The following is a 14039-nucleotide window of genomic DNA, read 5'->3' on the forward strand; positions in this document are numbered from 1 at the left end:
CACATACATGTGCACAAACACAGAAACACCTACACCACCAGCACCATGACCAACATCAAAATAACAGGAATTAACAAGCATTGGTCATTAAAACTCAATATCAATGGACTCAGTTCCCCCCAAAAAAGATATAGGCTAACAGAATGGATGTGAAAACAGGATCCATCATTCTGCTACATTCAAGAAACACATCTCAACATCAAAGATAGAAATTACATCAGAATAGAGGACTGGAAAAAGATTTTCCAAGAAAATGCACCCAAGAAGCAAGCTGGTGTACCTATTTTAATATCTAACAAAAAAGATATTCAACCAAAATTAAACAAAAGAGATGGAGAAGGACATTTCAAACACATCAAAGGAAAACTCTACCAAGAGGATGTTTCAATTCTGGATAAACTTGACCCAAATGCAAGGGCACCAACATTTGTAAAAGAAGGGTTACTAAAACTTAAATCACGCATCAAACCCCACACATTTATAGTGGGAGACTTCAACACCCAACTCTCACCAATAGACAGGTCAACCAGATAGAAACGAAACATAGAAATAATGGAACTAACAAACATTATGACTCAAATAGATTATCTACAGAGCATTTCACCCAAACTCAAAAGAATATATCCTCATGGAACCTTCTCAAAAATGGACCATATACTTGATTACAAAGTAAGTCTCAACAAATACAAGAAGACAGAAATAACCCCCTGTATCTTATCAGACAACCACGGATTAAAGCTGGACTATATTAATAGAAACAACAGAAAGCCCACAAACTCATGTCAACTGAACAACTCTTTACTGAATGACTACCAGGTCAAGACAGAAATAAAGAAGTCTAAAATTCAATGAAAATGAATGCATAATATACCCATACTTATGAGACACAATGAAAGCGATGCTAAGAAGGAAGTTCATAGCATTAAGGGCCTTCATGAAGAAATTAGTGAGATCTCATACTAGCAACTTCTCAGAACACCCAAAAGATCTAGAATAAAAACAATAACTCAAGAGGAGTTGAGGGTGGGAAATAACCAATCTGAGGGAGGTCTGAAATCAATAAAATAAAAACAAAGAACAATACAAGGACTCAATGAAACAAAAAATTGGTTCTTAAGAAAATCAATTAGATAGACAAATCCTTAGCCAAACTAACTAAAAGGTAGAGAGAGAATCACACATCCAAATTAACAAACTCAGAGTGAAAAGGGGGACATAACAATAGATACTATTGTAATGTGGTAAATCCAAGGAATCATTAAGTCTTACTTCAAAAGCCTGTACTCCACAATATTGGAAAATCTAAATGAAATGGACAATTTTCTTGAAAATACCACTTACCAAAGTGAAATCAAGATCAGATATCCAATTTAAACAGATCTATTGCTAAGCAAGTAGAAGCAGTCATTAGAAGTCTCTCAACAACAACAACAACAACAACAAAATCTATGACCAGGTGGTTTTAGTGCAGGATGCTACCAGACTATCAAAGAAGAGCTAATACCAATACTCTTCAAATTATTCTGGAAAATAGAAACATAAGAAACATTGCCAAACTCATTTTATGAGGCTATAGTCACCTTGATACCTAAACCACACAAAAAATTCAACAAAGAGAATTTCAGACCAATTTCCCATGAACATTGATGCAAAAATAGTCAATAAAATACTTGCAAACTGAATCCAAGAACACATCAAAATTACCATCCACTGTGATCAAGTAGGCTTCATCCCAGAGATGGAGGGATGGTTCAACATATGAAAATCTATCAACATAATCCACCATAAAAACAAATTGAAAGAGAAATAAACCACATGTTCATCTCATTAGAAGAAGCCTTTGACAAAATCCAACACTCCTTTCATGGACTATTCAGTCTTGGAGAGATCAGGGATACAAGGCCCATATCTAAACACAATAAATGCAATATACATCAAGACAATAGGCAACATCAAATTAAATGGAGAGAACTTTAAAGGAATTCCACTAAAATCAGGAACAGGATAAAGATGTCTACTCTCTTTGCATCTATTCATTAGTACCTGAAGTTTTAGTGAGAACAATGAGATAACTAAACAAGATCAAGGGGATTCAAATTAAAAAAAAAAAAAAAAAAAGAAGTTAAAGTATTACTATCCAAAAGATGATAGTGCACATAAGTGACTCCCAAATATCTACCAGGGAATTCCTATAGCTGATAAAAACCTTCAGTGAAGTGGCTGTATACAAAATTAACTCAAAAAAAAAAATCAGTAGCCCTCCTTTATACAAATGATAAACAGGCTGAAAATAAAATCAGGAAAACAATACCCATCAAAATAACCACAAATGATATGAAATATCTTGATGTAACTATAACAAGCAAGTAAAAGTTCTATATGCCAAGAAATTCAAGTTTTTGAAGAAAGAAATTAAAGAAGATATCAGAAAATGAAAAGATCTTCCATACTCGTGGATCAATAGGATTAACATAGTAAAAATGGCCATCTTACCAAAAGCAATCTACAGAGTCAACACAATTCCCATCAAAATTCCAACTCAATTCCTTTACAGACTTTGAAAGAACAATTCTGAATTGCATATGGAAAAACAACAACAACAGCAACAACAACAAAACCCTAGGATATCTTTTTTTAAAAATCCTGTACAAAAAAAGAACTTCTGGAGGTATCACCATCTCTGATTTCAAGTGGTACTGCACAGCAACAGTAATATAAACCACATGGTATTGGCATAAAAAAACGTTGGTCAATGGAATCTAACTGAAAATACACTAGTAAATCCCATGGACACTTGATTTTGCAAGCCAAAATTATACAATGAAAAAAGAAAGCACCTTCAACAAATGGTACTGGTCTAAATGGATGTTTGCATGTGGAAGAATGCAAAGAGATCCATATTTATCACCCTGTTCAAACTCAAGTCCAAGTAGATCAAAGACCCCATCATAAAACTAGATACACTAAAACTAACAGAAGAAAAAATGAGAAATAGCTTTGAATGTATTGGCACAGGAGACAACTTACTGAACAGAATACCTATAGCTCAAGCACTAAGATTAACAATTAATAAATGTGACCTCATAAAACTGAAAAACTTCTGTAAGGAAAAGGACATCATCAAATGGACAAAATGGTAGCCTATAGGATGGGAAAAGACCTTCACCAACCCCAGATCTGACAGATACTGATATCTAAAATATCTGAAGAACTCACGAAACTAGACATCAACAAACCTAATGACCCCTTTAAAATTGGCAATACAGATCTAAACAGAATTCTCAACAGAGGAATTTCTAATGGCCAAGAAGCACTTAAAGAAATGTTGAACATCCTTACCTACCATAGAAATAGAAATCAAAATGACTCTGAGATTCCATCTTACACCCATCAGAATCAAGGTACAGATCATAATGGCAAAGATGTGGAGCCAGGAGAACACTCCTCCACAACTGGTGGAAGTGCAAACTTGGGAATCAATTTGGCCATTTCTCAGAAAATTGGGAACAGATCTACCTTAAGACCCAGCAATACCACCCTTGGGCATATGTCCAAAGGAGTAGCCATACCACAAAGATACCTGCTCAACTATGTTCATAGAAGCTTTATTCATAATGGTCAGAAATTGGAAAACCTAGATGTTCCTCAACGAATGTTTAAAGAAAATGTGGTTCATTTACACAATGGAGTATTACTCAGCTATTAAAAACAATGACATTATAAAATTTACAGGCAAATGAGTAGAACTAAAAAAAAGACCATCCTGAGTGAGGTAAACCCACCTGCCAAGAATCCCCAGGACCAATTAGCATTTTGAGTCCTTAACCCTAATCAAAGTCACCAAATCTGGCCTCTACCACACTCGCCTCCACTTGTGACTGACCCCTATAGTGCACCTGTAGAATCCTGTGAGCCCTCTATAAGTTTCTAAAGATCTCCAGAGAGAATCTCTAAACTGACAGAACTTTTGTGTGGTGAGTTTCATGAGAAAAACTTCCATAGGCTAATGTGTTTGAACCACTTTGGTCCCTAGCTGGTAGAACTATTTAGGAAGGATTAGGACATGTGGTTTTGTGGAGGGGGTGGGGTCACTTGGGATATGCTTTTGAGGTTTCAAAGGCCCATGCCAGGCCCAGTCTCACTGTCTCTCTGGCACCTACATATGGATCAGGATATAAACTTTCAATTTCTGCTCTAGTGCCATGCCTGCTTGCCTGCCACCATGCTATCTGCCTTGATGATCATTAACTAGCCCTATGAAACTATAAGCAAGCCCCCAGTTAAATGAATTTCACTATAAGTTGGGTCAGTCATGGCATTTCTTGACAATAGAAGAGCAACTAAGACAGAAGTTGGTACCAGGAACTGGAATATTGCTGTGATGATACTAACCATGTTATTATTTAGAGCAGTGGTTCTCAAACTGTGGGTAATCCCTTTGGGAGTCAAATAACCCTTTCACAGGGGTCTCATATCAAACATCCTACATATCACATTGTGATTCATAATGGTAGCAAAATAACAGTTATGAAGTAGCAACAAAAGTAATTTTATTGTTGGGGCCACCACAACATGAAGAACTGTATTAAAGAGTCACACCATTAGAAAGGTTGAGAACCACTGTTTTAGGAGTGTGGAAGACTTTGTTGCTTCAGATTAGGAAAGCAGTTGAACTTTGTAAGTAGGGCTTAATGGGCTATCCTAGTAGGAGCTTGGAAAGCAATAGCACTGAAAGCACTGTAGACTATGGAGGCCCAAATCAAGAGGATTCAGAGAAGAGCAATAGCAACTGGACTAGAAACATTCCTGAGATACATTGGAAAAATGTGGCTGCTTCTTATCCTTGTTCTAAATTTTTTTTCTGAAGTCTAAATTGAAGAGTTTTGGAGTAATATCACTGGCAAAGATTTCAAAATAACCTAGTGCTGACTGTTATATGATGAGCAGTGACTATTCTTATACAGATCTATAATGAAAAAGAGCAAGCAGGCAAGAAAAAAATAACAAAATGTATAATCTGAGGAGAAAAAGAGCACCAAGGAATGTAATTTTGAAACCAAATTTTGTGATCAGAACATGAGAAGTTTGAAGAAATACCTGAATCTAAATGGAGTGGTACCCATAGTGTGAAATCCCACCCAGCCAATCCTGTAATCTATAAAAGGAAATAAGGGATTGCCCTAGCCTAACAAATATTAACAAGTCAAAGCTGATGCAAATGTAATTTAGAGACTATAGAAAAATGGAATGCCCAGAGAAACTGTAGAAAGATGGGATACTGTAATTTCTAAAACAAAAAGTACCACTGAGAACACACACACACACACACATACACACAAAGAAAGAAAAGAAAGAAAAATAAAAATCAACACGACAATTACAGGAACCAACACAAACATTTCAATACTAATTTTAAATATTAATAGCCTTAATTCTGCAATCAAAAGACATAGGCTGACTAAATGGATCACAAAACAAAATCAGTGTAAGTTATCTACAAGAAACACTCCTTAGCTCTAAAGATAGAAGATATTTTAAGAGGAAAAAGAAGGCCAAATGTGCTCCAATTAAACAAGACCAGAAAATAACCCAGCATTACTGTTCAATGAAAATATTATATCAAAGAAGAAATAAAAATACAACTTTAAAACTAATAAGAAAAGTCTCTAAATTTGTATGTGAATCTTTAGCACTTTAATCAGGCTTTACTGTACTTCATGAGAATAAGATCTATCATTTTAGATAACTCACTTAGCTATAAAAATGTTCTGACTCCCAGGTACTGTTAAGTAGCTAGTTAGATATTAGTAGGCTTCGAGGACATTAGAGCTGAACTCCTTCCTGATTAACATCTTGTAAAACCAAGTCTAAAACGAATTTACTAGTCAAAAGAATAAGACTTTAGTCATATTTCTGGCCCTAGAGGGAGATGTGACATAAATGACTTGTCTAGAATAACATTAATAGAAAAGTATCTAAACATTGTTCCAGGAACTCTAAATCTAGTAGGATTACTATCTATTAGGTACCCAGAAAAGGGACAAGAAGAGCTCCAAGTCCCTTTCTCCAATCGTTCATCCAAACAGATTGGTCAATGTCCTGAACAGGAAAGACCTCTCAGAAAAAGCTATCTGTTCCAGAAATAGTGTAAATTTAGCCTAAAACATAGGTTGCACAATGACCCTTCATCCATTGTTCGTTCACTCCTTTTAGCCACTATCTACTTTTATCCCCTCGAGAATGTGCTCAACTTTAATTTGCGATAAATACTTGCCATTTCCTAAACTATATTCTGTGTATATCATCTAAATTCCTTCATCATACATTATGAGGACCAGGAAAAAAAGATTTTAGTGTTATAATAGTAAAAATGTAAAATTAGTTATGGCTTCTTAATTTTGAGATCAGACTTTTTTTGTTCTGAATTATATGACTTTTTGTTTAAATAATGTTTAAAAAAATCCATCCATAAAATAAAAATATACATGTATATAAATAATTTAATTAAAATTATTTGAATCAAATTAAGTATAGCCAACAAAGTAATCATCTATGAAATAGACCAGAGAAACCATTTAGTCACTTGTCATAAAGAAAAATATAATAAAATTAAAACCAACAAAATTAATCATAAAGTAGGCCTTTTTTGCCATTTGCACTGTTGTACATTGGATTAAATAATATTATAAAAATACTACATATTAAAGATCAAACCTTCAGACAGTAGTTCTTCAGCAACAAAACTATAAAACATCACATAATAAAACTGTCTAGTGTTTCAAAGGTATAAAGGTCACCATCTTAAAATAGGAGCGAATGTCAAAGTCTCAGCTGACACACCATAGTTCAGGAATGGAACAGAGTCCCACCTGTCCAACCAGTATATGCAGAGCAGTCATGAGGGTCCGCTGTCTTCAGTCCTTCTTCCATCTGCTGCAGAAGATCTTTGATTTTGGTCTGGATACGCTTTATGAAGTTGGGAACAATCTAAAAATCAAAGGAAAAAATGAATTAAATTGCACAAAAAGAGAACATCATGAAACCAGTAGAAAGTTGCACTGGACACGAGAGAAATGATCTTATTTAGCATATCACAGGTGACTAGAGCCTATTCTGGTTCTTTGGAGTTAATGTTTTAATGAAACAATGCCTTATGTAGATGATAACTCTTAATTATTGTCACAGAGAATAATTTGCAGAAATCAAGGAAAGGGAACAAAAGAAAAGCAAATGATTTGACTGCAAACATTTTTAGTCCATATAAGGAAACTAAGAAAAATTGGGTGATAGTTAATTTAGAATGTCAACTTGATTGGATTTAGAATCATCTAGGGAAGTTGCCAGTGTGTGTGTGTGTGTGTGTGTGTGTGTGTGTGTGTGTGTGTGTGTACAATTGTAAGTAGGTTTAACTGAGAGGAAACCTACAGTACATCTGGGTGGCAGCCACTCATTAACTAGTCTCCATGACTAAGAAGGGAAAGGAGGAGTCAACTGAATGCCAGCATTCTTCTCCCTGTGTGTGTGACTAAGGATGCAATGTGACAACCCATCTCAAATTCTCACTCTCCCAGGGACATGCCTTCTTGTCATAGTTCTTAAATAAAGATAGCAAACAAAGTCAGACCTAGTAGCACTTGCCTTTAATCCTGGCATGTGGGAGGTACAGAAAAATGATACAATTCAATGCCAGCTTTAGCTACATAGTAAGTTCAAGTTAAGTATGGGCTCTGCCAGGCCCTTTCTCAAACTAAAAGAAAAAACTAAGGGTTTCTACTGTCCCATCTGCCCTCACACTATCCCCTTTTGGTCAAAGATTATACACCCACATACCTTCAAGAGCCTGTTAGCCCACGTATCACTCACTGTACAAACTCAGTGAAGTTAGAGACTACATGCCCAGCAGCTCACACATGCACTTGGGCCATTCCATTGAGACCAGGAATTGTGTGCCAACTCATCTATCTTCTAACTTCCACTGCCACAACATATCATCAGTCTATGCTCATGAAGCCAGAAAAGCTTGCCTGCCATCTGACTCCTCCCAACCCACACATCCTTCAAGCACCCTCCATGAAAAGAAAAACCTGCCCCCTGGCTTCCACTGAACTGTGCAGCATCAACAGATTCCCTTGAGGTTTGAGACTGTACTACAACCAACTAACCAAGGTTCCTTAGCAGAAACTAACTACAGCTACCTACCTACAAGCAAACAGCCATTTTCTCTACAACTTAATTTCACATTGCACATAGTATTTAACCCAAAGAAGCTAAGTCCACAAGGAGCACAAAGCTCAAGCATACACTCAACACAGAAATGCCAGGAACTCATTTAAAAAGATAAGAGGAATCCAGATGCAAAATAAGTTCCAAATAGAAGCATCAGCCAGAAAAATAGTCTGAAGCACACTAAGACATAGTAGGAGTCAAAAACAAATCAGGTATAGGGGCCAGAAATATAGAAAGACATGGACACTGGTCCAGAATAGTCCTTAGAAACAGAGAATACAGGTATGAGACCATCCATTACAGAGCAACTCCTGGCAGTGAGTCAAGGCTTCTAAAAAATAGAAAAAATGTGCAGGTTGTCAGGTAGAACCAAGGAATCAGAGGCCCAACTGTTGGAGTCAGAAAAACTACCCTAAGAAGACTAGTGATAGATCACACTACCCTGAACACAGTCTAAACATGGAAAATGACACCTCAAATATGCTGCAGGCCTGATCTTCATCACAATCATACCTACCTCAAAGAACAAATGGGACAGAACAAATAACAATCAACTAACAAATTTCTGATTCCTAAAATCAATTAACATGTCCTAGTGTAAAGGCACAGACCCAGAGAAGACACCAGAGGATGGAAAGATACTCTGTGCTCATAGATAGGTAGGAGTAATATAGTAAAAATGGCTACCCTACCAAAAGCATTCTACAGCTCAATGCACTCTCCATAAAAATTCCAAAATAATTCCTCATAGAAACTGAAAAAAATCATTTTAAATTTCATATAGAAACACAAAAATCCTGGATAGCTAAAAATAATCCTGACTAATAAAAGAGCTGCTTGTAGGTATCTCCATCCCCAACCTCAAAATGTCCTATGGAGATATATTAATAAAAGTAACATATTATTGGCATAAGAACAAATATGCTGATTAATGGAATAGAATTGAAGACTCAGATATAAATGCACACAGCTAAGGACAACTGACTTTTGATAGCAAAGTCAGAAATACACATTGAAAAGAAGAAAAGAGAGAAAGAGAGAATCTTTAACAATTTGTGCTGGTCAAACTGAACAGCTATATGGAGAAGACTCTCTGTTTAGATCTATAGTCCATATTTCAGGTTTTGACTCTTTGTTTTTAGAGTTCTTTGCATGTTTTTGATATTAATCCTTTGGTAGATGTATAGCGGGCAGACACCACACCAACTGTGAGTTTCCTGTTCACTTGTTTCCTTCACCGTCCAGAAGCTGTTTATGTGGTTCCACTTGTCAATTGCTGGTCTTAATTCCTGGGCAAGTGGAGTCCTATTCAGAAAGTCCTTTCCTATACCTGTATCTTGTAAGGCAATGCCTATGATGGTTGTTTGTTTGTTTGTTTTCCCTTAGGCAACACAAGTATATAGTCTGGAGTAAAAACAGAAACCAGATGTTTTTTAAAGTAACATGGAGTGGCATGGATGGAGCAGTATAGAGGGGAATCATAGATACAGTGATATGAAAGGTAAATGGGAAGGGAGCAATTCGTTGAGAAGGAGGCCAATACAAAAGAAGAAGATGCATGGGAAGCAACACTATAAGTGTTTGAAAAAGCCACAAAGAATCAAATTATTTTTATTTACCTATAATTACATATAAAACATGTAAGTGTATAATACATATACATCCATACTTTTAATGAAGGTATGCCAGAGGGAAGCTCGGCAGCTCAGCTTCTGTGACTCTCTACCTTCTACAGCACACACAGCTTCCCTTACAGGTTCAGGTTGACTTCACACCACAGCTGCTGCTATCGTGCTCATCAGATCAGACTAGCATCTCCAACAAGCTCAAGTTTCCACTGCAGCGGAGGCTTTACGAATAGCCTCTCCTAAACTCTCTTCAGGACTCTGACCCTGCTTAATGGTGCCAAGCCTCCACATCTCCCCTTAATCCTGAGGCTCTGATGCCACATAAACCAGTACTCATAGGAGACTCTTACACATTACCAAGTTCAGTTACCAGCAAGAGACGCAGCCTTGGGCCCTTATGGATCATTGCTTCTCTGTGCTAACCCTGAGAAAATAATTCCAGATTTCATCGTAATGATGCTAGTCTCTTAATCATAGCTGATTCTTTTCATACCCAGCTAACCAGCATCAACACCCCAGTAAAGGGTTCATTTCAGTGGTGCTAATAGCTTGTTAACCACAATTGATTCTTCAGCCCCAGATGAGCAGTTCTTAGTACAAAATATAGCATATGAAGAGCCTTAATAATCTTTGAGGATCTGTGAAACTTTTCTCTGAAACCTCACAAGCCAGGCCTCTATCATTTGCATTTCTCACACCATTATTATCTTCCTGGTTCCCAAAACAGCAGCTCATCAAGCTCTGAATGCTCTCATCCCAAAGTCTTAAAAAGGCTTCTACAATCCTCCCAAAATCAACAGGGCCAGGTCTGTCACAGCAACACCTGATGAAGCAGGCACCAATTTCTGCATTAGGTTAGTTTCCATTGCTGTGGTAAACACGGTGTCCAACAGAGTTGGAAACACTCCATCATGAAGTGAAGTCAGGGCAGGGAATCAAGGCAAGAATATGAAAGTAGGAACTGAAGAAGGCACAGATGAATGATGCTTACTGGCTTGCCCTCCAAGGTTCTCCTAGCTTCATTGTATAAGTCAGGACTACAAAGACTGGACCTTCCTACTTTAATCATTAATCAAGATGATGTGCCCATAGTCTTGCCTACAGGCACTCTGATAGAGGTGTTTTCTCAATGAGGTGTTCTGTCTTCCCAGATGACCTTAGCTTGTGTCAAGATGACAAACAACAGCACACATACTAAGAACTGATCAATACTTAACAAACCCTTGTTGTGAACTGAGAATCATGGATGGGTTTTAACTTGGGTATTGAAATTTGGCATTGACAATTTTATAAGCTTTTAATCATCAAACATATATCATACTAAGTCTTATCCCTGTCAAACCTTGAAGAACTTACTTGGACTCTGTGTGCCTTGGTTCTAATTTTTTAATTTGCCTTCATTCTCTACCTTTCATTTTTAAAGTAAAATATTTTATTCATGAAATCCTATTATTATATAACTTTTTTCTTTTTAATCTTTTTTATCCAAAGTATAAACTTATCCTTACATTCTTGTCAACATTTCTCCATCTCATCTGTTTGTTTCTGGGTTATTTTATTTTTCTGAACAAGATGTGAATCCAAATTCCATACACAGTGTAAGTAGTAAGTTAATATTACCTTTATACATATTATTAAATTGTCATACTTCTTGTAAATCACTTTGTGGATGATATTTCTTTTTTTGCAATTCCTTTTTGTTGAAATTCTTTTTTAAATTAAAAGTATACTTTTTTATCATACAGACATCTACCTACAGACATCTAGGTTGTTTCCAATTTCTGGCTACTTTGAGTAGAGCAGTAATGAACATGGTTGAGCAAGTGTCTCTGTGGTAGAATATAGAGTCCTTGAGTATGTGCCCAAGAGTGGTATACCTGGATCTTCGGGTAGATCTATTTTCAACTTCTTAGGAACCGACACAATGATACTCATGCTGGGTGCTGGCTGCACACGTTCTCATTCCTAACAGTGATGGATAAGTGTTCTTCTGACTCTACTCCCTTGCTATTATGAGCTGTCATTTGTTTTATTAAGCTTGGAAATTCTGACTGGTGTAAGATGGAATCTCAAAGTACTTTTAATTTGCATTTCCCTGATGACTAAAGATGTCAAACATTTATTTGAGTGTTTCTCAACCATTTGTGTTTCCTCTTTTGAGAATACTGTTTGGATCTGTACCCATTTTTAATGGGGTAATTGTTTTCTTTTAGTTCTGTTTATTGAAATAGATTTTTTCACACATATATTTCTTAATATATTCTGATTGGTGCCCCCCACTCCTATGAGTTCCTTTCCATTTCCCCTCCTACTTGGATTCAGATCCTTCCTGTTTCTCACTAGAAAACAACGATCTAAGGAATAATAATGAAATATAGTAAGATAAAATGAAAACAAACATATTAGAGAAGGACAAAATGACCAAATAAGAGAAAGAACCAAAGAAAAAGCATCAGAAATGCATATAGACATGTGCACATGCGTGCACACTCTTTCTCTCTCTCTCTCATACACACACACACACACACACAAAGGAAAAGAAAAACATTGTTAAGTGAAGCCGCCAGCCAATAGCCTGCCAACCACAATGAAAAGGAGGTGAGAAGATGGTCTTTACCTTAGTAACTTTAAAATGACTGCATCTTCATGATAAACCCTGAGTTAGGACCACACAGCTAGCTGCAATATTGTGAGGATCTGGATTCCTCACCCTCAAACACTGTGTGAGATAAGTGTTTAAAAGTTGCTAAATTCAGGGTAATTTATTACCCATCATCAGATAGCTACTACCTAGAGCCTTGTTCTTATGTCCTTATATGATCTCTCAGTCCTAACAGTACAGGTTGTTCTCATATCTGCTATTTCTATATTCTCTAGAGTTCTCTTAACTACTTAGGAGACATTTTTCATTGTGCCAATCTCATTACAGTTTAATAACAATTCCTTACATTAATTTTCCTCTATCAGATTCAGGACATCTTTCCTCCTCTGATTAGATCCTCACAAAAAAAATTGTTTTCAAACCACCACAGATACCAATTTACCACTTAACTGTATAGAGATATCACAAGCCTTGTTGTTTGTGAGTTTTCTTTCTTAAACAAGTAAATTTGATATATTTTTGATATCATAATCACATTTGCCCAGAGATAAAAGATAAAAAGAAAACGACTCAATCTCAGTACTTTAAACTGGACTAAGTCTTCTTTGTGTGAGACTGAAAGTGAAAGTCACCTGCTGGCCATATCAATGCTGCATTCACTATTCTCATGGATACAGTTACTCCACCAACCAGCTGCCAGCATACTTCACTTTGTAGTGGGCATCTTTCCCCAGAGATACATACTTAAAAAGCAATGGATATTAAATGTGAATAATGCATTTTTAAATCTTTGCCATAGGTTTTAGTTGTAAAACAAATTTCAATAATAAGTAATGGATTAAAAACACACAAGAATGAGAAAACCACAGACCCAACTCTCTCTCTCTCTCTCTCTCTCATGAACATAGATGTGAAAATTCTCAATAAAATATTAGAAAATTAAAGTTCAGATAAAAAGGATATTCACCATGATCAAGCTGATTTCATTCCACAGATAAACAGTTGGCTCATCATACATAAGTAAATGTAATTCATCATATGAAGATGAAAATCAAGGTATTATCTAGCCTTGAACAAAATCCAACCCACTCTCATAATAAAAATCATGGAAAGCCTAAGGAACGCAGGGTATACCTCATCACAGGAAAGTTATCTATGATAAACCTAGATCCAATATCAAACTAAGTGACAACAACTCAAGACAGTCCCACAAAAATCATGAGTAGGACAAAGATTTTCATGCTCTACATTGCACTTCAGAGTGCTTGAGTTCTTAGCTAGGGTAATAAGATAAGGAAACAAAGCAATAGCAATAAGAAAAGTTAAAAGTATCTCTATTAGCAGATGATCAATCCTATGCATAAGTAATCCTACAGATGCCACAAAAAACAAACAAACAAACAAATCTCTTGAGAACTGATAAGCAATTCCCACAATTTGGCAGCATATAAACTTAACAGACAAAATCCATAGCTTTTCAATATAACAATGACAAACATACTGAAAAAGAAAAGCAGGGAATTAAACCAATTCACAATACACACACACACACACACCACAAGCATGCACACACAAAATACCCA

At 36.2% G+C, this 14039-nt stretch overlaps 1 protein-coding gene across 3 annotated transcripts in view; it reads right to left on the minus strand.

Moving 5' to 3' along the window:
* Positions 1-14039, minus strand: part of Lancl2 (LanC like glutathione S-transferase 2) — a 39299-nt gene that overhangs the window by 21678 nt on the left and 3582 nt on the right. For all 3 annotated transcript variants that reach the window (XM_021164658.3, XM_029478559.2, XM_021164659.3), the window contains exon 2: positions 6870-6987. In XM_021164658.3, coding sequence (XP_021020317.1) covers positions 6870-6987 — 118 coding nt within the window. The remainder of the gene's footprint in view (positions 1-6869; positions 6988-14039) is intronic.

The sequence above is a fragment of the Mus caroli genome, unplaced genomic scaffold (assembly GCF_978045245.1).
Source record: "Mus caroli unplaced genomic scaffold, Mus_caroli_1 scaffold_7, whole genome shotgun sequence".
Classification (NCBI taxonomy): Eukaryota; Metazoa; Chordata; class Mammalia; order Rodentia; family Muridae; genus Mus; species Mus caroli.